This window comes from Bubalus bubalis, chromosome 17, assembly GCF_019923935.1.
Source record: "Bubalus bubalis isolate 160015118507 breed Murrah chromosome 17, NDDB_SH_1, whole genome shotgun sequence".
NCBI classification, from domain to species: Eukaryota; Metazoa; Chordata; class Mammalia; order Artiodactyla; family Bovidae; genus Bubalus; species Bubalus bubalis.
The window spans coordinates 4,009,644-4,037,061 of NC_059173.1; the positions used below are offsets into that span (position 1 = coordinate 4,009,644).

Sequence of the window (27,418 nt, forward strand, 5' to 3'; positions counted from 1 at the left end):
GAAATCTGAGTATTTTTTGGGGGGTCTCATCTTCATGTTAGCCTGACAGCATCTCAGAGGTGCCCAGAGGCATCACTCCCAGCCCTCTTTGCAGAGGGGAGCCAGGAGGCAGGGAGCGGGTATGCAGCGAGCGACCTCACTGGGAGGTGTCTCGATTTCTTCAGCTCAGAGGCAACGTACCAGGTGCTATTCTGGGGCTACTACTCCAGCAGGGAATAGGCATCACGTGGGAGCCGGGAGGGGACACCGTGGGGGTTCCTCTGTGAAGGCTCAGGTCCTGGCGCTGCTCAGTGGCCCCGAGCCGGCTCCGGCCTCCCTAGCGGTGCCAGGATTGCGGCTGCAGCATGCTGCCATAATGCAGTAATGACAGGCTGCCAGGGAGCCCCGCGCGGCCCGGGAGGGGAAAGGAGCCCTTGGCCTCCCTCTCAGCCACCTGGGCTGTCTGAGAGGGAGACGACGGAGAAATGCGGATGGCTCGACTGTCTCTTCCCCAGACGCGCAACAGAAATTGGATTAGACACAGTTGCAGCAACCGTCTCACCAGTACCTTTCCCCTTGGAGTCCTGCTGCCAACTCGTCGTTACATCCGTGGGTGGCTCCCAACCCACTCCTCCAAAGCGAAGGCTTCTGGGGTGGCCAGCCCTGGGGATGGCTGGAAGGCACTCAGCTCAGGCGAGGACCACAGAGAAGGACGAAGTGCTGGCAGGGATGCCAGAAGGAGCCACTCAGGGACCCTCGTGGGGCCGGGCTGCAAATACCACAAGGAAACCCCCGGATCCTGTGGCAGCTTTGGGTTTATAGCGTGGTCAAAGCAAACGAAAAACGACACCGAAAAAAAAGCAGAGGAGATTTCAACCTGTCTCCCCGGTTAATTCCAACCCCACTGAATGGTGATCTTGACATCTGTGAGAGCGTATTGTTATCTTTTTGGGGTCAGGGATTGGCTTAAAAAAAAAAATGGTAAAAATATTGTCTGACCGGTATTCACAAGGTTCTTTCTCTAGCTTGGGACTAGGTAGGAAATCAGACTATTTCCAATCACTGCAAATGAAATGTGGCAGTTTCTGCACACCTGAAACTAAAACAACGTTGTAAATCAATTATACATCAATTAAAAAAAAACACAGCAATTTCTTATTATTTATTGAACAAAAATAGTTGAATTGGTTACTAACTCTATACATTTAAAATGAACAAAATAGTGAAGTGTTTAAAAACTTCATAATTCTCTAGCTTTCCAACTTCATATATATCTTTCCAATATATATATATAAAGCTGGTTATATATATATATATATGTATGGCTTCCTTGGTAGCTCAGCTGGTAAAAAGTTCACCTGCAATGCAGCAGATCCTGGTTCAATACCTGCATCGGGAAGATCCTCTGGAGAAGGGATATGCTACCCACTCCAGTATCCTTGGGCTTCCCTGGTGGCTCAGATGGTAAAGAATCTGCCTACAATGCGGGAGACCTGGGTTCAGTCCCTGGGTTGGGAAGATTCCCTGGAGAAGGGAACAGCTACCGACTCCAGTAATCTGGCCTGGAGGATTCCACAGACTGTATAGTCCACGGGGTTGCAGAGAGTCCAAAAACATGATTGAGTGACTTTAAACAAAACCCCCTAAGCTCAGAAGGGTAGTTCTCAACCCCAAGGGTGAATGGCACGCGGCCCTGTGACCACACGGGGCCACCTCTGTCCCATAGGCAGCACCTGGGCTCCCGGCGGCTCCACATGCTGCCCACCACTCCGCTTCCAGAGCCAGAAACGGGGACCCCGGAAGCAGAAGTGCCTGGAGTGACCGTCCAGTATGGCACCCTGGTTTCCAGGTCTGGAACTGAGGGCAGGCAAGGGGTGTGGGAAGGTCACTGGGCGATGGAGACCCCGTACACAGCCTGCTTCATGGGAAGCACGAGGCAGGGTGCCCAGATGAAGGTGCAGTCAGGGGTGCTGCCATCAGCCCGGAAAAGGGGGGTCCTTTCCCCTCCGACATAGGGATAGGGCTGAGGTCCTCGACATCAGTGGGGGCAGAGGCCTGTTTCCTCCTGGGGCCCCCAGCGCCCACCACTGCGGGAGCTGGAGCGACAAGCAAACTGAGGAGGCCCAAGACCAACTTTTTACAGTTTAGAATTTTTATTAAAACAAACATTTAAATTACAACAGTCCACCAGAATAGAAAATAGCCTTCCCTGGTCCGGCTCTGACAGGAGGCCCCATGGGATGGGGGAGGGTGGTTTGATGTCTTTGAAAACCGAGGGAGTTTCCCTGGAAGCCCAGAGGGGCCGGCCTGGCCCTGGGGCAGCGGCTGTCTCCCCACCAAGGCCGCCCCCTCCAGGGGCCGCCGGGTCTCAGCCCTGTCAGCGGGGGACGCTCGGTCGCTGTGGCCGGTTGTCAGCCTCAGGACGTGCTGTTTGGATTCAAAAAAGAGAGGGAGAGAGAGAAGCCTGTCCCCAAGACTCAGAAGGCAGTCGCTCAGGAAGCGTTATGTGAGGCCGCGGGGGCTGTCCAGCAGGGACCGCACACGGCAGAGGCCCCGGGGCCCAGCAGGGGCGGCGAGCACGTCAGCGAGGTGGTCTGCATGCTCCCACCAAGAGCCGCGGGTGCAGCCCCGCTGAGGGTCACTAGCCCGGTGCTTCCGCCCAGTGACCATCAGGGGCGCTTCTAACCCGACGATCCCAGGCAGGGCCCTGCTCTTGGTGGAGGTCAGGGGCTTCCTTAACTGGACAAGCCCTCAGCTCGCCCACTGACACATCACAGTCGCCTCCGCTGTGGGCATGCGACCTGAGAACGGAGCTGCTCTTTCCAAGTCCTTCTTCCACTCGGGCTCAAGACCCTTAGGAGGGCCCCGTCCTCTCCGCCTGTCCATCTCCGGGAGGTACCCACCCACTCTCGTCCCCGAGGAAAACTGAGATGTTCCCACTCCCACACCGAGGCAGCTCCCCTACACGGCTCAGATGCCAGCCCGCTCCCCTGTGGCCACAGACTTCAGACACACAAGCAGCAGTTAAATAATAATAATAATAATAAAAACCCCACAACGTTTTTATAAATGACCACCATGCTCTGGGCCCACAGCCACTGTTACAGACTAAATCTACAGGTCAGGGGTGGGTGGTGAGCCTGAGTAGACAGCCAGGCAGACGCTAGAGGACCCCCACCAGGAACCTTGTCTCAGGGTAAGAGGCCTTGGAGGGACAGGGGAGATGGAGGGGAACCTCCCAGCAACAGCCATTCGTGCCTAGTGTTCAGAGTCCCACCCTGCACGTCCCGAGGGGCTGGCTGCCTGCGGGCAGGGTGGCCCAAGGCAGTGGCGGCCAGCCCAGGACAACCGCTGGGGCAGCTTGACCGTGGAATCTGGCAGGATCTCTGTGAGCGTCTCAGTCTCTCAAAACCACTTAGGATGGCCAGAGACCACCTCTGCCCCCAGGAAATCTCCAGGCCCTCACAGGTCTTCACGTGGGAAGCGTCTTCTCACTGGATGAGACTTCCCTCCTGCCGCTCTGCGCAAGAGCCCCGTGGGAAGGATGTAAACAGGCTGGGGGGTCCAGCAGGCCATGGAGGAAGGGCGGGAGAGTGGCCCCAGACCGAGGAGTGAGTGTGGGCCCTGGGTGGGCGCACGGTGGGGGGGGGCCACGTGCCAGCAAGCGCCAAGCACTGACTATGCCTCCCTGCCCCCACCCGGCCCAGGGGTCACCTGCACCCCTCCCCCCACGGCCCAGGGAGAATGTAAAGTGAAGGCTCTAGGGAGACAAGGGCAGCAGGAAAGGAGGCCCTGGCACCATCAAGGGTGGGGGGCTGTGCCGGCACGTGGCCAGGAGGAAGGATGGTTCAGATCGACAAGACGGGCCGCGGCCAGTGAGACATCCCTGTGGGGCCTCAAGAGCCCTGCGGAGACCCTGGTCGTGGCTGGGCTGACCACAGCGATGGGGATCCCCCTCACATCCCTGCCATCTGCAGGAGAGCCTCCAGCTGGAGAGGCCCACCCCGCCTACGCCTGCCTCTCAGACCTGGGTCTGAGTGGGCAGAAGAGAGGCAGTGAGAGCTTCATAGGGTGCAAGTTCCAGGTGCAGGCTTGGCTGGCCTCCCAGGCCCTTTGCCAGCAGCCAGTCCTTCACCACAGCTTGGGCCGGGTTTTCCCCGGGCGCAGCTGCGTTTCCACTCCCCACCACGGGCAGCCAGAGCGCTGCCCGCTGGGGGTACCTGGGCCGGGCGCCCATCTCCTCCCAGCTCATCATGGCCGAGCTCTCCGATGACGTGGAGCAGGCGGGCCACTCTGGGCCACCTTCTCCCCACGCTAGCTCCTCACCAGGGAAGGAGATGAACGTTCTGGAACCCTGGGGGCAGGGGTGGGGGATGGCACCAGCCTCCGGGTCTCCAGGGGGTTTGTGTACTCCCCTCCCCGCAGCCACTTCCCAGCCGGGGGACCGGGGCGGTCAGCTGGGGCCGGGGAGGGGGGGACAGTAAGACACACACTCCAGGGTGCTTTGGATGAAGGAAGTATAGGATCCCACATCAGACAAGGAGAGACAAATACTTCTTAAAAAAGACCTAAAGACTCAGGTCAGGAGAACTAGAACCCCACGAGAGAACCCTCTGCGGGGTCATAGTTCAAGGCAATTGCACATGAAAGGCCTGGGCTCTCCGCTCGGCCTGCCTTCGGACGGCTCCCGCGGTGTAGGGCCCATCCTGTCGGTGCCGGGGCAGGTGGGCAGCAGCAGCCGATCCTGGGGTGGCCGGGTCACCTGCTAGAGCTCTTCAAAGAAGGCCACTCGGGACTTGGCGCTCTGCAGGGTGAGCTGCAAGGAAGCAGAGAAGATGGTGAAGGCGGGGCTGGCTTCTTGCCCTTTCACGACAGGACACCCTCCTGCCTCGGGGACTAAGCTCGAAGTGGGTTTGGAATGAAAGGGAAGACGGAAGCCGGTGGTCAGCCCCAAGCAAGTTTCCAGAGTCGTCCAAGGACTCGGATTGGGAGGTGGCCAGTGAGGACACGCCAGGAGGGAGGGATGGCTGGCGGGCAGAAGAGCCCGGGGCATTTGAAGAGACTCCTCCATCCCCGTCTACAGGGCGTGCTGTCCACACCAGGGCGTGAGGGTCAGCTCGGCAGCACCGACGTCTCAGTCCTCAGGCCCTGGGCATGCCGCTAGGGCAAGGTGATGGGCCTCGGGCAGGGCAGGCCTGCGTCATGTGAGGACAAGCTCGTCTCTTCTGCTCCTAGTTCCCCAGGGGACCCCACAGCCGACTTGCCCGTGACCTGGCAGCTGAGAGGGCGTTTCCATCCACAAACTGGGATGGAGGGCTCAGGCTTTCTAGGTGGGGCTGGTTCAGGCAGGGAGGGGGCAGCACGTGGTGGTGGTGGGGTGCTCTGGGCCTGAGGCCTTTCCTAAGAGGCAGGAGCTCGGGGACGAGGTGGAAGGGAAGGGGAGGGCCGGGGGAGGAGCTCTTGGCTGGCAGATAAGGCCCGAACTAGGGTTTGCGACCTCTCGGGGCTGCCAAACCTCAATTCCCCAACCCAGCAGGCCCCTTGCCAGGAGCTCCCCAAGCAGAAGCATCTGGCGTGGGCATCCTCCCAGCGCCCAGCTCTGCTCCTGAAAGCAACCACACCGGTGAGACTGCGCGCCACGTCCAGCTCTGGGACTTTGCTAAGGAGAGTTTCCGGGGATGGGGACACAGAGCACGCACAGTCCAGTCCGTCCACCTTCATACCCTCAAGCCTCTTAGCTTAGTGCTGTGCATACAGTGGGAGCTCCGCTTGTCGAGTGAGCAAAATGCAGGTGGTAACTGCAACGAATGGTGAGATGCAGGGGAAATTCGAGAGTTCCCCACCAGGCTGGAGAGGCCCAGGTGCTAATTCTCCATCACCAGCTCACTGTGTAGCCTCAAGAGACACGCTTGACCTCTCTGAACCCCTTTTTTCTGGAGTTCAACCACAGGGGCAGGCTAGATGGCCTGGCCCATTCCCTCATTCAGAGACCTCTGGCAGCCTCTGAATCCAAAGAGCTTGGCTCTGTGAAGGGCGGGGGAGGAAGGCTCCAACCCAACCACTTCACCATCAAAGATGCACAGCATCAGTGCACTCGAAATGAGACAGCTTGAGAGCCGGCTCTTTAAATCCTGCCAAATCTTTTGGCCTTGAAGTTCCCGACTAACAAGCTAAATGCAGGGAGGCATCTGAGCTGTTTCCTTCAGTGGAACCAATTTCTGAAGCCCTTTGGAAAGCCCAGCTCTAACGGGAATGCAGAGAGCTTTCATTTCTTTGCTGAGACGGAACTCCCTCTAGAAGGATGGGCTTCTCCCTAAACATAACAGAGGAGAAGGACCGGGAAGGACAAGCTCGGTGATAATGGGAACCAGGATGCGGAAGAGAGAGCCAGAGAGCCGCTGGGACAAAAATCATCCTGGGAGAGAATGAACCGAAAGGGGTGGAAGCCCGTGTACCACTCTGGTTCCTCCAACATGCCCGGGGGACCTCAGGTCAGCTCCTCCGGGGACAGGGGACCCGCAGGAGACACATTTGCCACAGCCCTTCTTTCCACAGACCCACTCACTCATAAGCACAGCCAGACCGCCTGACCCAAAGCCCACATGGCTGCTGAGCCGCGGGGTGGTCCTGACGGTCCCTTCCTCACAGGGTGATCAGAAATGCCCGATGACACGCTACGGCTGGTGATACTAAGAGATCACGTCCCTCCTCCCGCAGCGGTGGCTCCTGGCCTTCCAGGGATCAGGAAGCAGGGCACAGCACAGGTTAGAAGGGATGCAGGCAAAGGGGAAGGCTCACGACCACTGAGGTGGGGCAAGCAGAGGCCCCCGAGGAGGGGAGCCCGGCCTGTGCAGGCCTCCGAGAGCCTGCTGCCCGTTTGTACGATGGTGGAGCCAAGAATTCCTGGGTTGTCTACGTGAGCTGTGTGCCGGCTGTCCCCTCGAGGTGCCAGCACCAGATTCCAGCTACCCACTCCAGCGTGAGCTTGTCAGGAGGCGAAGCCCTCTTCGGGTGGGCAGCACGCATCCCTGGACCCCAGCCCACACTGACCTCTTATCTCGCAAGAGCAGCAGTTGAGCCCCAGTCCAAGGAGAGGTGCGGGGACAGACCCAATGCCCTGGCCATGCGGAAGCAGGGAGGCACCCCAGACGCACGGCCTTGGCAAGAAGACAGTACTGTGGTCTCCGGGCTGCTGGACGGACGGGTGGGGCCACCAGACTGAGGTGGCCGACGTGGCTGCTGACACCAAGGGCCCTGGGATTCCAGGCCTGGCCCACAGGCAGACCTGCCCCCATCGCTCACTCTTTCTGCACAGTTCATGTAAATGTAAATCCTGTGTGAGTCCTTCAGTAGCTCTTTGTGACCCCATGGACTGTAGCCCGCCAGGCTCCTCTGTCCACGGGATTTCCCAGGCAAGAACACTGGAGTGGTTTGCCATTTCCTTCTCCAGGATCTTCCCCAACCAGGGATGGAACCTGGCTCTCCCACATTGCAGGGAAGATTCTTTACCATCTGAGCCACCAGGGAAGCCATGGCAGTTCCAATTTCCACAGGAAGCCCATCATCAGAGGAAAATCCCACACGAACTGACTGGCACCGCTGGAACCCTCCCAGTGGCCACGGCGGCCCCCGCCTGCTCCAACTCAACAGCATCCTTCATCTCAGGCATCACTCTGTGATCGTGGTCGTGCTGGAGAGCAAGCTGGGGAGGCGGGCGGGGGGCGGGTCTGCAGGGAGAAGCCTGGGCTTCTTTCCTTCACGTGGGGACTCGAGCCCAGGGGCTGGCAGATGCGCCCTCGGGGTCTGCCAGCCATGCTCCCGGCCCCTGGGCTTGAGATCATGCCCCTCACCTGTGGGATCCCTGACCGCCAGCTCTTTCTAGAAAGCTCCCTGACTGTCACACTGACCGTGCAGCCTCAGGCAGGATGTGTTCCTAACCAAGGAGGGGAAGCCCTGGCAGAAACAGCACAGAGCTGGCCCTTCGTAGCGTGAACTGCCCCTGTGGTCGTCTCCATAGACTCTGGAAGATGGGCTCACAGAGGCCGGGATCCCGGCCACCATCTCACCCTCCAAGGTGTACAAGCCACTCAGTGTTCCATCCACCTTCCTGGCTCTCCGCCTAGCAGGCAAGGGACCACAGGGGCGATGATCCGACCGAGGCCTGCGTCCTGCCGTGTCGCACGGGAGAGCCGAAGCTTGTCCCGTGAGCCCACCCCCCACCCTGCAGCCCCTTGGTGATCCAGCAACACGTGTCATCACCCCCAGAAGGACTGCTTGGGGCTGGGGGAGGACCCCCCATTTCAGTAGATGGAGGAGCAGAAAGGCCTGGGGACATGGATGGAGAAGTGGGGCCTCGCGCACACAGGCTACCTCATCCAGGACCCACGGGGTCCGCTCCACCTTCTCTGAAGCCTTCTGAGGACGCGCAGCCTTAGCAGGTCCGCTCGCCGGCGCCCCGAGGATGACAGAAGACCATGAACGTCTCCTCACCAGGCTCAGGGCTGACCGTGCCTCTCTTCCAGCTGTCTCCTAATACCTGATTCAGATCAGCCATGTGAATAATACAGAAGGAATTAAGTTCTCTCTTTCTCGACTGAACCGGCTGTTCAAGTCTGTCACTAATCCAAGCTCCATTCCGAGCAGACAAACTTCCTTTTCTCTGCCAGCTGCAGAGCTGGACAGCGTGGTTTTCATCTTCGGGGGGTGTGTGTGTGTGTGTGTGTGTGTGTGTGTGTGTGTGTGTGTGTGTTGGGGGGGACAGGCATCTGGTCCACCTGTGGCCTGGCCCCTTCTTCCTGCCCAGCCCTGACACACACAAGCCCGGCAGAGTCGCCTCCCGCTCCCACCCACCTCCCCATGGCACTGCCCGTTGTCTGTGACTGCCACCAGGCTGGGCAAGGGCAGGACGGGGTGGGGGTGGGGTCACCTGGGTGGGGTCACCTGGCAGGGCCGAGACCTCTTCACACCACCCAAGCTGTGTGCAGTGTGACCGAACAGATACCTCCAACCAGCTAATAAACGAGTTCAGATTCGGGAGCCGCATCTGTGCCCTTAAAAAGATGGGAGGCTGGCTCCCCCGGCCCTGGGAAGGACCTGGTAGCTAGCCGCCTTTCCCGGACTCAGGCACGCGTAGAAAAGACAGACTCAGGGGCCTCCAGCTTACTGGATGAGGACTTCAGGCAGCCCCCTGCTGCTGCCCACTCCTGAGAGAGGGCCCCTGGGGGTCTAGAGATAGCAAGCCCGGAGGCCTCGAGACAAGCACCAGGCTCAGCGAGGGGCCCTCCCGCCCTGCAGGGAAGGCTTCCAGCTCCCAGGCTCCTCCAGCCTCATTCATTCCCAGGAGTGCCCCCTGCTGGAGGAACCCAGCCCCCCACCCTGGTGGCTGCCAGCTCCCTCCTCCCCGGCTCTCCTCTAAAAGTCCTTTTGGTGGGGTGGGGGGGGGGGGGGGGGGGCACTGCTTCCCAAAGTGAAGGGAGAAGAACTAGATGTATTCCGGCACGGGCCTGAAGCGGCAAGGCTGCCTGATTAAGGATGAATTACACTTTCATCAGCGCATAGAGAAAATTGATTCACAAGGCCACACTGTGATAATCTGGCTTCTAAAGAAAAGGGGGTGGCGTTGGGGTGGGGGTGGGCAGGACACAGAGCCACTTCGGCGATCAGTGACGAGACAGCAAGAAGAAGCTCTACAATTAAGCTGGGAGAACAAAACTAATCAGAGAGCCAGGAGTCCTCCAACTAGTCTCTGGGGGCCTCGCCTCAATCCACTCATCCCTGGGGGGTAAGAGAGAAAGGCGGTGGGGGTGGGTAGTGGGGGAGTCTTATTCATTTTAGACAAGGAGACCCACAAGGCTGAACCTGTTTCAGACACTACCCTAAGAACTCCAGGGGTCGAGACCCTGCTCTTCCCATAAAAATGCAGGGGAATCGAAATGCAAGCCCTAAAATCATGTTACACTTTCTCTCCGCCACTACATATTGAGAACAGAGGAGCTGGGGGGGGAGCGGGGGTGGCAGGGGCAGCACAGATACAAAAGGACAAGCAGCTTCTCCACCACTGGGAGCAGGAAGGTGAATGCCAAATTCAGAAGCAGCAGCGAATTCCTACATAATCTCTGGTTTGGGGTGTGATCAACATTCCCTTTCCGGAAGAGAAGCTGAAGGGGCAGGGCCAGCGGAGGGAGACGGCGAATGGGAACTGGCCGGATTAAGCAATTCTGTCATCTTGCTAGCTGACAACTTGCACCCGAATGTCATCTGGTGATGTGTACAGGGGCAGAGAGCTTGTCTACATGCTTATCCCGAAACGGAGGTGGGCCGAGGGGCCGAGTCCACCGTCATGAACAAATCCACTTTGGCATCAGCTACTTTATCTGCTTCTGGGAGAAATCTGCCTGGGAAAACCCGGAGGGTGCCTTTGGTTTATGCATCCTTTAGGCTGAACGGCACCTGGAAACCGGCGTCTGCCGGCCTCTCCGGCTGCCCGGGTGATGCTCGGCTCCTCCACCTGGAAAATGGACTAATCGGCCCGCTTCACCTCGCTGGCCACAGGGAGGCTGACGGATGGGCACAGAGCGCTCAGCACGGGCACATGGGGGAAACGGTGCAGACAGACCCATGTCTTTTCAAATCGCCAACATCAGAAGGGAAATCACGGCAGGGATCGTCAGAACAGAACCTTGCGCCCGCAGAATGAGTTTACAGCCGGATTCGTCCCTCCTGTGGTTGCGGTGATGGATCAGGTGCTGCAGGGAAGCAGCATGGACACGTATGGTCCGTGCGGAGGGACCAGATGAGATGTTTGACTCAAACATCAAATAAATCCCGCTGGTGCCCTCGGGCACTTCCAAACGGGGGCAAGATATCCTTGGAGGGCAAGGCAGGCTTTGTAGGCTCCTCGACACCTCCCATAGGGAATGGGCTCACCCAGGTAAAGCCCACCCACCCAAGGGAGGGGCTGGATCGCAGTCTTTTGGCAAAGAGGCTGAGCCAAGTGGGTCCCTGAGCTGGGTCTGGGGGCACTGAGCATGTCAACCACACCAGCAGCACAGCCTGTGAAGGGTCCCAGGTCCCGGCGGGCAATGCAGATGGAGGTCACTCAGGAGGGAGGCCGGGCCGGTGGCTTTAACCAGGAGGGACGCCTCTCACGCGAGTCCACCCTCGCCCTGGGGTTGCTCACGTCCCTGGTGTTGTAAGTGCTGTACTTGACTTCCAGCCCTGCAGCTCCAGAGGGAGTCCCCGCAAATTGAAGATGTCATTGGTCTTTTATGTCTTCCTGATCTGAGAGCGGCAGCTGGGCTTCAGAGACATGCTGAGGCTCCTCACTGATGCCTCCCCACCAGCAGAAACCACAGCAGGGCCTCGGTGGTTCACACCACTTACGAAGGAAGTAAGCTTTCTAAGCTCTCTGACCTCCAGGATTTCTCATCTGTCGACTGCCTTTGAGATCCTGTGCTTCTTCAGAGAGCACGGGTATGAGACACGAGGACAAGCTTGCTGGCGCTCAGACCAGCCCAGAATGACGCCGCCCTTTGAGAAGGGCAGGGGTGAAGGGCGCGACCACAGTGTCACCTCCACAGTCGCTGTGCAGCTAAATCCCACGCGGCCACTGCGCAGCTCATCGGCACGGTGGCTCTGAAGGCGAGAAGCTCGAGCCTGGGACACCGTTTCCCCCTCCCGCAGCCTCACTGCCGGACCCCACGCCCTCGTTCAGAAGACCCAGAGGCCAGGAACGCGTGCCGCTGTCGCTCTCCTCCCCACCTCCCCTCCGCCACCCCGAGACTGCCATGGGTCTACGTTCCCAAGGGCAGCCTTTGATCGCTAGTGCCGCTCAGACTCGGATGCAAATGTCAAACCAGTTGTGCTGATTATCGATCGGGAGAAGATGGAAATGTGCAGCGAAGATCCGTGGGAGCAGAAAAATACACCCTTGTGAATCCAGATCACATAGCACCATTGGTGTGGTTCATTCTGGCTTTTTAAAAGCTTTTACCTCCAAACACGTGGAAGGTAAAACACCACTGGATACGCGTGTCTTGAGCTGTGCACGCAAGTGTGGCACTTCCCAGGCCAGGCTCCCAAGCAGGTTTGTTTCTTTATACAAGTTCAAGCCCTCGCTAAGCTTTTATACGGAACTGCTTGCCATGCTGCGCTCAGTCGTATCCGACTCTTTGCGACTCTGTGGACTGTAGCCCGCCAGGCTCCTCTGTCCATGGGATTTCCCAGGCAAGAATACTGGAGTGGGTTGCCATGTCCTTCTCCAGGGGATCTTCCTGACTCAGGGATCGAACCCATGTCTCCTGTGTGCGTGCGTCTCCTGCATCAGCAGGCGGATTCTTTACCACTGCACCACTTGGGAAACCCACAGGGAACTCACTGAATCCTCATAAAAATCCTGAGGGGCATGAACTGTTTTATTCCCCTTTTATAGGTGAGGACACTGACCCTTAGCAGAAGGTAAGAATTACAGAGGAAGGAAGTGGCACAGCAGCTGGCCCCTGTGAGGCAGACTGGACTGCTCGGCACCGCCACAGGAGCGTGGGAACCCTGCCCCGGGTAAACCCTTGGAATTTAGCCTAAGTGTCACCAGCCCCCGAGGGTCCTGCTGAGGCGGGTCAGACACAGGCCTCGAGGGGGACGCCGGAGAGCAAAGGGGAAGGAATACACCCGGACGGCCAGAGGGAAGGGAACCAGTCTTTCCTCGAAGGAATCTGTGATCAGAAGACACGAAAAATGAAACAAAACAAAATCAATGCAGGCTGGTTTGAACCAAGATTAATGACGAGCTTCAGGACAATGGAAACTCTTCGGTTCACCACCGATCTGCATTTCTCACCCTGGACTTTCTAGATGGAGCTGTGCCCTTGACAGTCTGGGTGCCCACATCTCAGAGCCTGCGGTGGTATTTCTCGTCATCTAGGCTCACTCTGGCCCAGACCAGGCACAAGGCCAGAGCCACCCCGGCATAGCAGGTGGCTGGCCGGCAGGCTTGGTTACTGGCTGCTGGAACCACCAAAGTCCAGAATGTGCCTCCCCTCCAACTTCATATGTAGCAAAAGCTACCACTGCTTGATCTGTGATGCTGAGATTAAGTCCAGCTGTGTTGAGAGCCAACTCCATTTTATTAACCCTCGATTAATCTGAATTCTGAGTTAACTGGAGCTTGCAGCCAGCCTACTTTGAAAACAAGTTCACATCAAGACATTAAAAAAAAAAAAAAGAAGTCATCTGTGCATGTCCTAGGAGCAGCAGACGTTTGACTACAAATCAAACCTCATTTGTCTGTAATCACAGCTCAGTAAGGACTGACGGTCAGAACCGGGCCCCTGAAGAATTGAAACGTTCTGAATCATCACAGAAAGAAGAGAGATGAAATCATCCCAACGTAGAAGAGTACGGTCACAGAGAATATCTGCCAGCACAGACTGAAACACAAAATGGGCTTTCTGTGGGCCCCTGTGCTCGCCACGGGGCCCAGGAAGCCTCAGTGGGCCCACCCTGGGTGCTGTGCCGCCTGGCCCACTCATTTCATGGTTCTCACTCCTGCCCAGCACAGAGCATGCACCGCTTGGTGACAGGGTGTTCAATGCCAGCACGTGGCGTGAAAGCTCGAGAAACAGGAGCCCGCTAAATAAAAGTGTCACACACAAATTGTGGTTCACGCCAGGGGTTCCTGAAACCACTGACAGACCGAATCCATCTTATAATGAGACCCATCTGGGACTTTAATAGCTAACCTCTCCCGCTTGGATGGCAACCACAAATAGGATCCATCCTGTGCCAGATCGCACTTTTGGATACAAAGCTTCCAATGGGCTTGTTTTATTCTGGGAGCAGAAACCATGGTGAGGATAGCAAAGAACATGTCCACACGTGACCGCGGGTGTCGGCGGGCTCACTGGCATGGGTGCTGCTGGGGCTTGGGCGAGGAGCAGGGGGAGAGTGTCATTTTATTATTGTGTGTAATAAATTCTCTCCACTGCCTAGGCCTGTGGGGAGAATAATGAACTGTCGCAGAAGGAAAGCAGCAATCATTCAATTAATTCACTTGGCGAGCGCTGACCGCCCGTCAGCCAGGACTGCGCTGTCCCGACGGGAGTTCCCGCCGAGGCGGCCGTCAGCACACTCGCTGGTGGACAGACGGTCCGCGGAGCCTGACCGCGGCTGAGACCCCTGTGCTAGCGCTTTGCTTTACTTGAAAAGAGAATAGATGTGGACAGAAAGTGGGGGTTGGGGGCCGGCTCTAGAGGAAGGCAAAGCAGCACGGGCAGCTCTCCCCGCCCCATCCCGGTCCCACGACCAGGAGCTGCCAGGTGTGACCGCGGACGGGTCTTCAGAGGCTGTCACCACGCAAAAGGTCATGACCTCGAGTTAAAAAGACACCCAAACAGACCCCGTTCCCATGCTAGGGTTATTTATCGGAGGGAGGGCCACCAAGACGAAGGACTTGAGACACACCTGACCGGACAAGAAGCCATGACCTTCCCCAGCCCAACAACGACACACGTGAAGGAAGGACGGCTGGTCCGACAACCCCGGGACATGCCCTGGAGGTCGGCCTGGCCCCGCAGGGGGGACGCCTGCTCTCAGACTCAAGCATGCTGCGGCCAGGCCCCAGGTGCCGCCTGCCCCCCCGGGAGGGCTGGGCGCGGCCCCGGGGACACAGACAGGCAAGCTCATGCAGGGGTTAGTACCACAGAGGGCGGTCCCATCACCACATACAGAGTACCTGGGCATAACCTACTGTGAGGGCTCAAATGCAGATAGGTCTTCTGCCTTGGGCTTGAGGCTAAACCAGCAAGATAAAAACGAAGAAAAACAGAAAACACACCCTGTGATATCAACAATGTCACGCGTCATTGTGCCATTTGCAAAATGCTTTCAGACCGGGTCTGAAACTGTGACTGGCGACTTTACTTGTTTTGCTTTTTATGGCTTGGAATCGGGGATCTCTACAGCTTTCAGCACCCCGGGGGCTGTGGGGCTGGCTCCCTGGCCAGCTGGTCCTTCCCCCTCTCTGCCCACAGGCTGAGGCCTCGCTCTAGCTCCCCTCTCTGCTCAGAGTTTCAGACGTGGGTCCAGGAGGGAAACCCGTTAAGTTACAGAAGCTGGGGGAAAGAGGAACGTGGATGGTGGTGAGGTCTCTTCTTCCAGCTCACGCTATTAAAAGGGATTCTCTACTTGGTGCCAATGCTAACTGGAGTCAGGAGGAAGGATTCAGGACTCCCGACTGTCCCCCTCAGTGATGGCAGGTACACACATCTCTTAGGGTTTTCAGATACAGCTTAACCACTGAAAACAGTCCTCCACCTGGGAGACTAATTTTAAAGACTCGGGTAAAGGGTACAAAATTAAACACATCTATCACCATCTAAGCTCACTGAAGAGCCTTGTCGTACTGACCCCTGTGTGACAGGTGTTCCTGGTTCTAGGGGAAAGTGTCAGGAGCTGACATCACCTGGTGGGAGAGGACCTTTCTGCCCTGCCCAGCGGAAGACAAGTATACTCTTGGGCTGACAGTATGGGATTTAACTTCCTCCCAAGGGCTGAAAGCTCAAAACATCCATGGAGAAAAAGACATGAAACTCGTTAGCAACATAAATGGGAAGTCTCATCTTTTAAAACATTAAGGTTCTTCCAGACATTTCTTTTCAAGTCTGGACGAAAGCTTAACATTCAGAATTTGGTTTTGAATCAAGAACGGAATTTTACAGTCCTACGCTGCTTAGACACACAAAAAGCCGAGGGAGAGGCCAGTCTCGACAGCCTCCCTTTCATTTTGCTTTCTCATTAAGTAAGGCAGCTCCCTGGGCAGAACTCCCCTCGGCTTGAAAGACAGAACTGCTTTACTGCTAAATGATGGATCAAAACCTGTCCTGGAACCATGATTCATTTCATCAGAGCTCTTAACACAAGCTCCCCTTCCATCAAGCCAGTGGGTTCCCAGTCATCGGCAGAGTAACTTCCCTTCCCGGCGTGAGTCAAAAAAAAAATTCCCTCAACTAAGTACATGTTAAAAAAAAAAACGACACCAGTGTGACGACTCGGCTGCGGAGGGAGCATATGCCGACCCCACACTTGGCGAGCGGCCGTCCTGAGCGCAGAAGATGGGCGAGCCGGTACCTTTTTGATGGTGTTGTGCTTGCTGCCGCCGCCACCCCGGTCGGAGTTCTCATTGTGCAGCATGTCCAAGGCTGTTTCCCGCTCTTTGAGTCTCAGGGCCTCGATCTCGGTCTTGAGCTCGTTGAGCTGCTCCTGCAGGTGCTTGCTCTTCTCCATGTACTCCACTCTGCCGGCGAGAGGACAAGCGTGTCGAGGGGCTGGCAGAGGGCGAGACCCACTGTGGCTCAGAGGCCACAGACCCACGAGCGGCTCGGCCCGGGGACCCGGAGCCTGAGTTAGGGGGGTTCAGGTCTCTGCTTGGCCGTTCACGGGCCAGGGGATCTTGGGCTGGTCCCTTAACTGCTCTGCATCTGTTTCTTGTCCATGAAGTAGGGATGACGATCACAGAGCCGAGGTCAGGATTAAGCAGAAGGGAGCAGAGGAGAGCCTCAGTAAGCTATCCTACCAGTAGTAACGGCTAACAGAGAGCTTCTAATTTCTGTCCAAGAAACAACACGAGAAGCTAGCCTCCCAGAACTCAGAACAATGTCCTCGTCTCAAAACGGAAGTTGCACAGTCACGTCCGACTCTTTGTGACCCCATGGACTGTATTACCTACCAGGTTCCTCTGTCCATGGGATTTTCCAGGCAAGAACACTGGAGTGGGTTGCCTTTTCCTTCTCCAGGGGATCTCCCAGACCCAGGGATCCAACCTGGGTCTCCTGCATTGCAGGCAGACGCTTTACCGTCTGAGCCACCAGGGAAGCCACGCCCTTCTTGGAGAAGTGACTCCATTCTGGTGGACCTCTCGGACAGGCCATGGCCCCATCCCTACTTGCTCTGGGCCATCATCTCCTAACGACAACAGATGCTCACACAGCCAACACCGGGAAGAGAAAAGACGCTCGCCACCATCTGCAAGCAGACACGCTGCTCGGGGTGTCTGACTGCTTGGGCGCAGCCAGGCAGACTGGGCCCTCCCAGACCCAAGGGGACATTCTGCAGGGATTCCCAGGGCTGGTTATGGACTCTGCCCAGATCCTCACGGGGACTGAGTAAGGAAACATAAACTGTAAAAGAGCAGGGAATGCACAGGACTCAGCTCATCCCGATCATGACCAGGATCGACGCTGAACACGCCTAGGATGTGGGGAAGGAGGGGGGAACTCACACCACGGGCGCCACAGTCAGAGACGCTGGGGCCCTCTGTCCCCAGGACACACTGCCCGACCCGGGGCTGCCCATGCTGGGCACCAAGCCGGTTACCTGAGGACACCGAGCTAGGTGAAGGCACCTGCCCTACAGAGTCAGGAGGGCGAGGGGCTGAACCCCCGATTTGTCCCTCATCCACAGTGCGGTGCTGGGTGACTTCCTAGGCGCTCCAAGTCTGGGCTCCTGTTGATAACAGGAACACTAGGCCTGCCTCTGAAGTCAGTTGGTGGTAATGAAATGAACGCTAAAGAACTGTGTCACCAGGCGCCCCATGCCAGGTAGCTGCCGTGACAGTCCCCTGGCTGGGGTGGCGGCTGGCTGATTCACCTACGGCTCAGAGCAGGGGACCCCGGTTAGATGTCCTTTGTAGGGGGGAGGCTCCCTTCCATCTCAGGGCCATGGCCCCCAACCATAAAGTAAACGAGGAGGTCAGCTCAGGGCGGGCTGAGCTCGGCCGCCAGAGAACACACTAGGAAACATGTTCCACCACCAGGTCAGAGCACGACCACCACCTGAACAGGGTCTGACTGGCTGGGAGATCCCTAACAACCAGTCCTAGACTGTGGGTAAGCTCTGAAGCCACTGTAAACTCCGGGTCACCCGTCAGGTGTCATTTTTATCCTGGAAGATGGAATGCTCGTCTATTGCCCTTCATTTCCAATCAGGAAGCTCCTCTCCGGTGGACAACTGTGAAAGCGTTAGTCACTCAGTCGTGTCCGCCTCTTTGTGACCCTGTGGACTGTAGCCCGTCAGGCTCCTCTATCCACGGGATTCTTCAGGCCAGAATATTAGAGTGGGTGCCCTTCTCCAGGGGGTCTTCCCGATCCAGGGATGGAACCCAGGTCTCCTGCACTGCAGGTGGATTCTTTACCGCCTGAGCCACCAGGGAAGCCCACAAAGAGGGGAGCAGCCGGGAGAGACAGGCAAGAGTACTCGAGTGTCCGGTGGGCAAGGACAGAGTAAACTTTCATGGGGTTAGGGACAGGCTGCCCACGTGGGGCCCCAGGAAGGCCAGGGACTCCGTACTTCTCTTTCTCTATCTCCATGGAAAGCCGCTTCATGTCGGTATCCTTGAAGTCGAAAGACAGGCTGTCGCCAGTGAGGCTGAAGCTTGCCATGTCGGGAGGCAGCGGTGCTGGGAGTGGGTTCATGGGCTGCGAAGGAGAAACCTGATCATCAGAAGGGTTGGTTCCCCAAGAACAGAGGGCACTGCCGTGTCACCCATTGACCCTCCAGAGGCCACAGAGGCCCTGGGCCCAGCACACCCACCCCTAAAGTGGATGGAGGCGAGGCAACGAGATTGGATGACTTTCTCCTCCCAGATCAGATGGTCACCTGAAATACGGCCCCAAAAGACCTCTCCCACCACCTGCCCTACAAGGCTGTAAACAGTATTGTTTGTTAGTCTTTTGGACCACTCTTTTGTACTTCCTGCTCTGTTCCTCTGCTTAAACTATGTTGCCTCCCTACACCCCATCTCACTTTCGAGGCCCTAGAATGTTCTGCACTGCTCACTCTGCCATGCATTTGCTTAACAGTCGCCCTGAGGGCCCCGCAAGGGAACCTGAGGGCTGGGAGGGCAGGGAATCTATGAGGCTAGAAGCAGGGTGGCTGGCAGCCCAGGCTCACCGGGTATGTGGGCTTGGTGGTGATTTCCAGCAGCTTCTGCTTGGCTCTTCGCTCTGCCTCGCGGGCTTCCTGCAGGTCCTGCTTCAGCTGATCGGCCTCCTTGGCCCTGCAAGGAGAGGAGGGGCCGTCAGCTCCACAGAAGACACAGGAGGAGCTGGAGGTACACGAAAGCGGAACCCCTCTAGGAAGTTCAGACTAGGAACGAGCCAGTGTTCATCTGATGGCTGAGGGACAAGGACAACCCAGAGCCTCGAATTGTCTTTGCAAAACACAGACCACAGTCCCATCCTTGGACCTGGCCATGAGCTGGGGTGGCCTGTCCAGCCCCGCTCCCCCGTGTAGGGCATGGTGAATACTGCTGTCTCCCCACATGCCTCTCAAAAAAAAAGGGAGAAGAAGCGTATTGTGTAAATGTAAGAAAAGTCTCATGTCTCCTCAGCTAAAAGCAGCCTGTGGATAAGCTCGGCAGTTTTCCTGCAAACACGACCATCCGAGGCACAGGGGCTCAGTGCAAAGGCATGGCCGGGCTGCGGTCCGTGGAACCAGAGAACTGCATCCCTGCACTCGCCCGGCTCCAGCCCCTCTGGCTGTGCGGGAAGAGGCCTCTGGCCGGCCCGGGAGATGGACCGGTGGTGGGGGGACCCGCTCACCTCCTCTCTGACTCCTCAGCCATCTTCAGCGCCAGCACCTCAGCCTCCAGCACCTTCTGCTCCATCAGGCGCTTCTCCTCCTCCGTCCGGATGGCTGTGGCCTTGATGCGCTGCATCTCCTGTTCAGCCTCTGCCGCCTTCTGGGCCAGGAGCTTCGCCTCCTCCTCCGTGATCTGGGCCTTTTCGGCCAACAGGTCGGCCGTCTCCTCCGACCGCATCTGCAGAGAGGAGCGCGGGTCAGCGGGAATGTGTGTGTGGGGGGTGGTCCCGTTCCTGTCCTCCCACCCTGCTCAGGCCTCAGACACCCAGGTCAGCAAGAACCAGTGTCTTGGACACCCTGGGGCCCTGCTGGTCCCCAAGCCACACCCTTCAACTGCTGAGAAGGCCCTTCAGGGGGTCCATCCACAGGGTCCCATTTGAGCTGAGGGCACACTTTATGAGGGAGAAAACCAGCTTAACTTTGTCCTTCTCTCTCTTTAAATAAGTGGTTCGAAAGCGGGGCGACTGTCCCCTCATGGGACACGTCACAGTGTCTAGAAATGACTTTGATTGTCACAAATGGGGAATCCAGTGGGCAGAGGTCAGGGACACGGCAAATCAGCCCTCAGTGGACAGGACGGCCCCCACCAGGGGACCAACTGGCCCGATGAGCGGGGGGCCGAGGCTGAGACTCCCCCAGGGAAAGGTGACCTATGGTGAGTGAAGTTTGCCTGCCTTGGGAGGCTGAACTCAGCCTAAATCTGCTCCTGCAAACACAGGTGGAAAGAAAGCAATTTTTTTTTTAAGCCAAAACGTCACAGCAAGTGGCTACCCCATGGTCTTTGGGGCCTAACCCTGAGCCCGAGGGAGGCCTCCCGGGACCCAGCCCCGCAGACGTCACCAGGGCTTCGTTGGCCATCGTCGCCTCTTCCTTCATCTGCAGCAGCCGCCTCTCCAGCTCGTCCCGCGTGCGTTCAGCCTCCTCTCGCATCTGCTTCTCCCGAGCGAGGCGCTGCCGCTCCATCTGTGGGGGAGGTGCGGCCACTGGTCACGGGGGCCCGCAACCTGCGGCACGCCAGTGCCAGGGTCTCCCTCTGAGAACCCTTTTCCTCCCTGCACTTTAGGGACCCAGCGTGACTCCCCTCGCCCACCACCCTCCATCCTTCTGAACCAGCTTGTCGAGTGGCAAGCCGTGCTCCTTGAAAAATCATCGAGCGGTAAATGAACAAACAGTGGAATGCTGAGCCAGCCTCCACTGGGATGGACAGGCGCGTTCGTGCATGGTGGGTGCGGAAGCAGCTACTTGGCCAGTGCAGCGCTTGTGCAGGGAGACCCTGGTGGCCCTGCTCTGCAGCTCAAAGGATGCAATGCAGGCTCCTCCTCCCAAGGGGCAGCTGCAGAGACAGACTGCTTTCTCCCCTGCACCCACGGACCCCTCCCATACCCCTAGTCTCATCGGCAACGGCTTCACTCTCGCCTCTGACCCTCGGAGATGAAGTCGTCCGTGTGATGCATCAACAGTTCAAACGCTGTACTTTACAGGGGAGGTGGCAGCAGCCGAGGTACAGACCCCACAGCCTCATGCGGAGGCAACTCCCGAGCCAGGCCTGCGACAGGAAGGAGCCGGGAGGGGACGGGGCCCCGCTCCTTGCGGCACCAGCGCTAAGCCACCACCACTGGCCTTCTGGATCGCTGAATTAACTGGGCCACATGCTGAGCTTAATAAGCGGAACAAGTAGAGGACAAGCGCTATTCTCTGTGATCTTAGGGCCCTAGCTGAGTTCAGAAAGCAGGAGCCAGAAGTGACCACTGCACTATTTTCTTTCTTAAATAATTAAAGCACATCTAATAACTTATTTCTTGCTTTAACCTTCTCCTCAACTCAAGATTTCTAAGACTGATGCTTTTTCTAAATACTAAGCAAAAAAAAAAAAAAAAAAAAAAAAAGGCATTGGGCATCAAAGGAATAATGCAAAGACAAGCAATAAAATCCTGTAAATTCTTCTCCAATTTTCCTCTTCCAGGTCAATGAAAAACTTGGCCAATTTGTTCTCGATTTCTACCATGTTAGAATTTCCATTAGGTGGATGACTAGATCCCCATTATCATCTGCTTGAAAAATGCCTACAATCCCTTCTGCTCTCAGCACTGCACCTTCCCTGAGACCTCCACCCCAATCATAAGGAATGTCCCCATTTGCAAAGCGGTTTTGGCCACAAAGACCCGCAGGTACAGCGTATCCTTTGATCTGAGACGCAGAAGACAGATTCTCAGCTCCACTTGACAGATGAGAAAATGGAGACCTGGCAGGTTAAGTCATTCACCGGGGTCTCAGACTAAGTCCCACGTGTGGCACCAAGGTCAACGTCTGTCCTGCTGGGCCACGGAGCCCCTGACCCGCGGCTGCCAAATGTCAGGAACATGCATCTGCCGTCCTCCCAGCAGCGTGGGTCAGGGGTGTGTTCACGTTACTCTCTGCACAGCGTGGAGGCTTATACGCTTCCTTGCCCTGTTCAGATCTCTCGCTTCTAAGCTCTGCTCTGCTGATAAGGAGGGCAGAGAGGGCTCTTTTTGAAGTTGCCTCTATGACCCTGCGCTGACCCATGAGCATTTCTTGTCCAACAAAACCCATTCCACTGCCCTCCCCCACCCCACCTCACACACACACACACACACACACACACACACACACACACACACACAAAGCATCCCAGTGAGTACGTCTGTGGCCTGACGTCTCAAGAGAGCGTCTCAAGAGATGGAGAGCCGGGAGCGCAATGGATCCAACTGGGCATTTCATTCTAAATCCCGGGGCCGGGAGCCAGCCTCTTTGGAGGATCCGAAGTAGAGAGCTGCACACAGACTGATCATCACCCTCTAAGCCTGCACATCCGAGGGCAGCTGATTGCAGCTGCTGCTCCTGTCTGTTGGTTCACGCACAACCTCGACTGACATTTGCAGCAGTGAGGCTCACATAGGCCGTGTGGGTTTCGGTGAGTTGGAAAGGTCTACGAGCGGAAAACAATGATGCGGGTGGTCCGGGCTAATGATAACGGATGCTAACGGAGGCTCCCGGCGCCTCCCAGTGCGGCCCCTGCGCTGCCCGGCCTGACCTGCACCGGGGAAGTGCGGCCGGGGTCTAATTAGCATTCTGTCGGCGGGCTGCTGGGTGTGCCCTGTATTCCATCATCAGCTAATTAGAAAAGAACAAGGCTGGGCATAGGAGACGGGCAGGCAGAAAGAACGAAAGCTTAGCTGCACGGACCAGAGATGGATGGATGCGTAGATGGATGGAAAGAAAGATGGATGGATGGATGCGTGTGGGCTTGGCTGTCTCTGCCCAAACCTGCGCTGACCACGCTTCACTCACTTCACTGGAGAAATAACCAGGGACGTGTCTTTGAGATACCTGTTACAGTTTATTCCTCATTTCCAGAGCTGACTCCCACCATCATTTATTCATCGGCCAGAAAGATCCAACAGGGATAGCATGAGAGTGGAGAAGGCAATGGCACCCCACTCCAGTACTCTTGCCTGGAAAATCCCATGGCTGGAGGAGCCTGGTGGGCTGCAGTCCATGCAGTCGCTAAGAGTCGGACACAACTGAGCGACTTCACTTTCACTCTTCACTTTCATGCATTGGAGAAGGAAATGGCAACCCACTCCAGTGTTCTTGCCTGGAGAATCCCAGGGACGGGAGCCTGGTGGCTGCCGTCTATGGGGTCACACAGAGTCGGACACGACTGAAGTGACTTAGCATAGCATAGCATAGGCACTTTCATGATCAGAGGACGGCCACCCCTTACCTCCAGGCAGAGGCCCCCACGGGGCACCAGCAGCAGCTGCAACACCTGCTCACCTGCTTTCTGGCCTTCTCCTCCCTGGCCTGGGCTTTCATCTGTTGGACTTCCAAAGAATCGGCCTTCCTTCTCCTCATAAACAGGTCGTGATTCCCAATACACAGCTGGAGAATCTGCGGCCAGGAAAGCAGGGGACATGTGAACACCCGTGGACACGGGCTACATGCAGAGCTACACGGAGACGTGCTCTGAACTCCCGGGCAGCGACTGCCCGTGCACACCAGTGGGCAGACACAAGACGCAGAAAGCACTTGACTGTCTACTAACAGGAGCGTGGAGGAAAAAAAAATATATGTTTCATATAATACACAATGGAATACTATACAGCAGTGAAGTGTGTGTGTGCTCAGTCACTCAGGACCATATTTTTAAGCATCAACATGGATAAATCTCAAAAAAAAAAAAAGAAAAGGTAAAAAAGGCAAGTAACAGAGGAATACAGCTGACAGCACATATATACATTTTAAGAACATACAAAATTTGCTAGTATCCTTGTTTTGCCCTACTTTAAATAAAAGTTCTTGAATATCAGGGGGGGATGCTTCGCACAGAGCTGAGAACACGGTTCACCCTTGGGAAGCAGGAGGCTGGCAGGGTGCCAGTGTGGGAGGGGGTTCCCACAGTGATGGGAGTGTGCTGTTTCTTTTTTCCTTTTTGTTCTGCCAGACTGCATGGTGGGCGGAACTTCTCCAACCAGAGACTGAACCCATGTCTCCTGCAGTGCGAGCACAGAGCCTCAGTCAAGCACTGGGCCACCAGGGAGGTCCGGGAGTGTGGCATTTCTTAAAGCTGGGTGGTGGATAAGGAGTTGTTTATTCCTGTCATTCTTTACACCTCACAGATACATTATACTTATCCTTTCATATGTATGAAGTACTTAAATAAAAATAACTTAAAAAAAAAAGTTCCTCATCACAAAATGTAGATTTGACTCTTTGCTGTGGTGGTTTACTGGCTAAGTCAAGTTCAACTCTGGCTCTTCTGTCCATGGGATTTTCCAGGCAAGAATACTTGGATGGGTTGCCATTTCCTTCTCCACGGGATCTTTCCGACCCATGGATAGAATCCAAATCTCCTGCATTATAGGCAGATTCTTTACCAACTGAGCCACCAGGGAAGCCCATAAGTGTGACTCTTCGGTGAAGCTAAAGAGAAGTCTTTCAAGGCTGATCAGGAGAGCACATACCAAGCGGGTTATCATTTTACACCTCACAACATGTTGCTCTGATACTGGTTCAAAAAAGGCTTTCAGTTTCACAGAAAAACTACAGTCCATAATAAAAACCAGGATCTTAACTTACCAGCTTATTGACACGAAGCTTTGAGGAGTTAAATTTGAAGACATCGATTTTCTTATCCAAAGGCTTAATGGTAAACTGAAAGGAAAAAGCAGAAAACAGCTTCAGTTTCCGACAGCCTAGAGCGCTACCACCAACTGGGCAATTCCACAAAGGTGGCGACCCCCTGGCAAAGATCCTCATCCCAGGAGGTTCAGGATCCTGGAAGCTGGGTTCTTAGCACCATCTTGGGCTTGGAAACCTGAAGTTAAACCTTAGGTGGGCCCGACCTTGAGGCCAATGCTGGATGGGCCACCCCGCAGTCTAAGGCAGACTTAAGGAGGCTCTCAACCTGGCCAGAACTAAACCAACCACCATCAACAGCTCGACAGGTAACATCAATCATCACTACCTTGCTGGGTGGCACAGATCTCAAATCCTCAGAGTAGGAGGGACCTGCTGGTCTTAGACAAAGAACATGACAGAGAAGCTAAAAGGTAGGCGGGAGGAGCATTCTGGACAGGGCGAGCAATAGAAATAAAGCAGAGACGGGGAAATGAGCACCGTATGGGAATGTGTGTGCATGTGTGTGTTTGTATGTGCATGTGAGAGAGAGATACACACAGCATTAGCTCTTTGATGACTAAGAGAAAACCATGGGAGGGGCTTCCCTGGTGGCTCAGTGGTAGAGAATCTGCCTGCCAATGCAGGAGACACGGGTTCAATCCCTGATCCGGGAAGATCGCACATGCCTTGAAGCAACTAAACCCACGCGTCACAAACATTGAGCCTGTGTTCTAGAGCCTGGGAGCCATAAGTACTGAGCCCACATGGCGTGACTACTGAAGCCAGCGTGCCCTAAAGCCTGTGCTCCCCAACAAGAAAAAAAATGCCGCTGTAATGAGAAGCCTGCGCACGTCAACTGGAGAGCAGCACCTGCTCCCAGAAACTAGAGAAAAGCCTGTGCTGCGATGACGACCCAGCACACTCAAATAGATAAATAAATAAAGTTACAGGTATATATATATAAGAGAAAACCAGGGGCCTAAACTGGGAGGAAGGCAGGAGCTGGGGGTGGTGAGGTGGGCTGGGGACAGACAATCAGCAAGGCTTAGATTCGATGTGACAGCGGTCAGGGAGTCACCCCAGACTTCCCAACACAAGGATGGCTTGATGATGCTGTTAAGAGAAGGAACGCAGTCATGAGCGATGAAGAATGGACTGGAGTAGAGAAGGAAGACATATCCCTCACAATGAAAGGGGAGAGGAAGATGAATAAGGATGGGGATGGGGGAGAAATCAGGAGGAGACCCGAGGGCCAGACTGGGGGCTGGGCCGCATAAAAAGAAAACACCAGCTGGTCCGATGAGATCGGACAGAGCCCAGATTCCAAGGCTGCACTTCGGACGTGAAAAGCCCACTCCCACGAAAGACTTGCCAAGCAGATAAAGGCATTGGGGAAGCTCGATTCTTACATATTTCCTTCCCACGCTATGCTGTCCAACAAGGGGGGAGCACACGGAGGACAGAGGAACGATCCTTTGTGTGGCTTTTGGTCAGGTGAGCTGAGAAGCAGTGCTGCTTTTGTGCAGGCTGCTATTTATGAATTTCGAGAGCTTATTTTTGGCCTGGCTGCCAAACCCCAGGGCTGCCAGTGGGAGGCCTCAAGGAGCGGGGACGCCACGGGCTCTGTGCCACTGTGGGGCTCGCGCGCGGCATCCACGGCTCACCCGGGATAAACCAGGACTTGTGTCGTCACAGCACGCGGGAGAGCCCCAGGCTCCTTCCCATCACGTCACCCGCGCTGCCTGAGTTCCTGACGTGATGGCAGGCGATGGCGCCCCGCCCCGGGAGGGAAACATTAGAGTTCGTGTCGGGCTGTACGAGGGGAGCCTTCGCTGCCTGGCTTCTGTGAAGGACGAGCATCTCGGGACCTTTTAGCACGCCAAGTGTGCGGATGTGCCGTAAACAGACTTTTATGAAATTAGAGATGAAAAACTACCCGCGTACCCTACTGCTGCTTCGAGTCACGTGGAACTTTCCATTTCAGGGCCTTAAAAAAAAAGAAATACCTTAAAGGCTCATCTCTTGGGCTACGTGCAAAAAATCTGAAAGCCTGAATGTTTTGAGTTAGAGGCTCAATCTGTCTCGTCAAGCGTGGCCGAGGGGAGCTCAGCCACATATTGGCAACCGGGGGCCCGGTGTTCCTCTCCTCAGAGCTGCTACACGAGGGAAGGGCAAAAACAGGAAACCAGCTTGGAGGTGGGGGCCCTGCAGGCGACCACGTGAGCCATCTCTTACTCCCTCCGCACTTGGGCCTGGCTGTGCGGGTACCAGCCGTCACGGGGCACTGCCCGGGCCTGCATTCCTGGGCCCTATGTCCTGAGTCTCGGGGCTCGTCCTCTGTGTCTCCTAGGGAACCACAGAGGACGTGGCTTCTGCTGGAGTCCCCCCTGCCAGACACAGCTCCCCTGCTCCCTCTGGGTCCCCGCTTTCCGAGGGGGTGCGGAGCAGCCAGAACACAGCCCCTCCTCCCGTGGCGGTGTTCCTGTGAGGGCTGAATCAGAGCCGGGGCGAAGCTGCTGGCTGGCAGGGACGTGCCAGATCGCCACCCTCTTTGTCACCGGCCCTTCGCGCTGCAGTTATGTGTCATGGCAGCTGAGTCACCACTTGACTAGAACTTCCTTGAGGGCTGAGATTGCATTCACTCCATCTTTGTTTCCCTCACGAA

The 27,418-nt window shown here is 56.3% G+C and overlaps 1 protein-coding gene across 4 annotated transcripts in view; it reads right to left on the reverse strand.

Annotated features, from left to right (window-relative positions):
* Nucleotides 1–2,113: 2,113 nt before the first annotated feature.
* The window catches only part of NF2 (NF2, moesin-ezrin-radixin like (MERLIN) tumor suppressor), a 74,525-nt gene continuing 49,220 nt past the window's right edge, over nt 2,114–27,418 (reverse strand). The window contains exons 9-17 of one of the 4 annotated variants that reach the window (XM_044929979.1): nt 24,712–24,786; nt 23,410–23,523; nt 20,452–20,574; nt 19,572–19,789; nt 18,922–19,027; nt 18,319–18,446; nt 16,102–16,267; nt 14,723–14,767; nt 2,114–4,795 (exon numbers count right to left, since the gene is read on the reverse strand). In XM_044929979.1, coding sequence (XP_044785914.1) covers nt 14,732–14,767; nt 16,102–16,267; nt 18,319–18,446; nt 18,922–19,027; nt 19,572–19,789; nt 20,452–20,574; nt 23,410–23,523; nt 24,712–24,786 — 966 coding nt within the window. In that variant the 3' untranslated portion in view covers nt 2,114–4,795; nt 14,723–14,731. The other 3 variants (XM_044929978.1, XM_006069855.3, XM_044929980.2) reach the window with 3 other exon arrangements.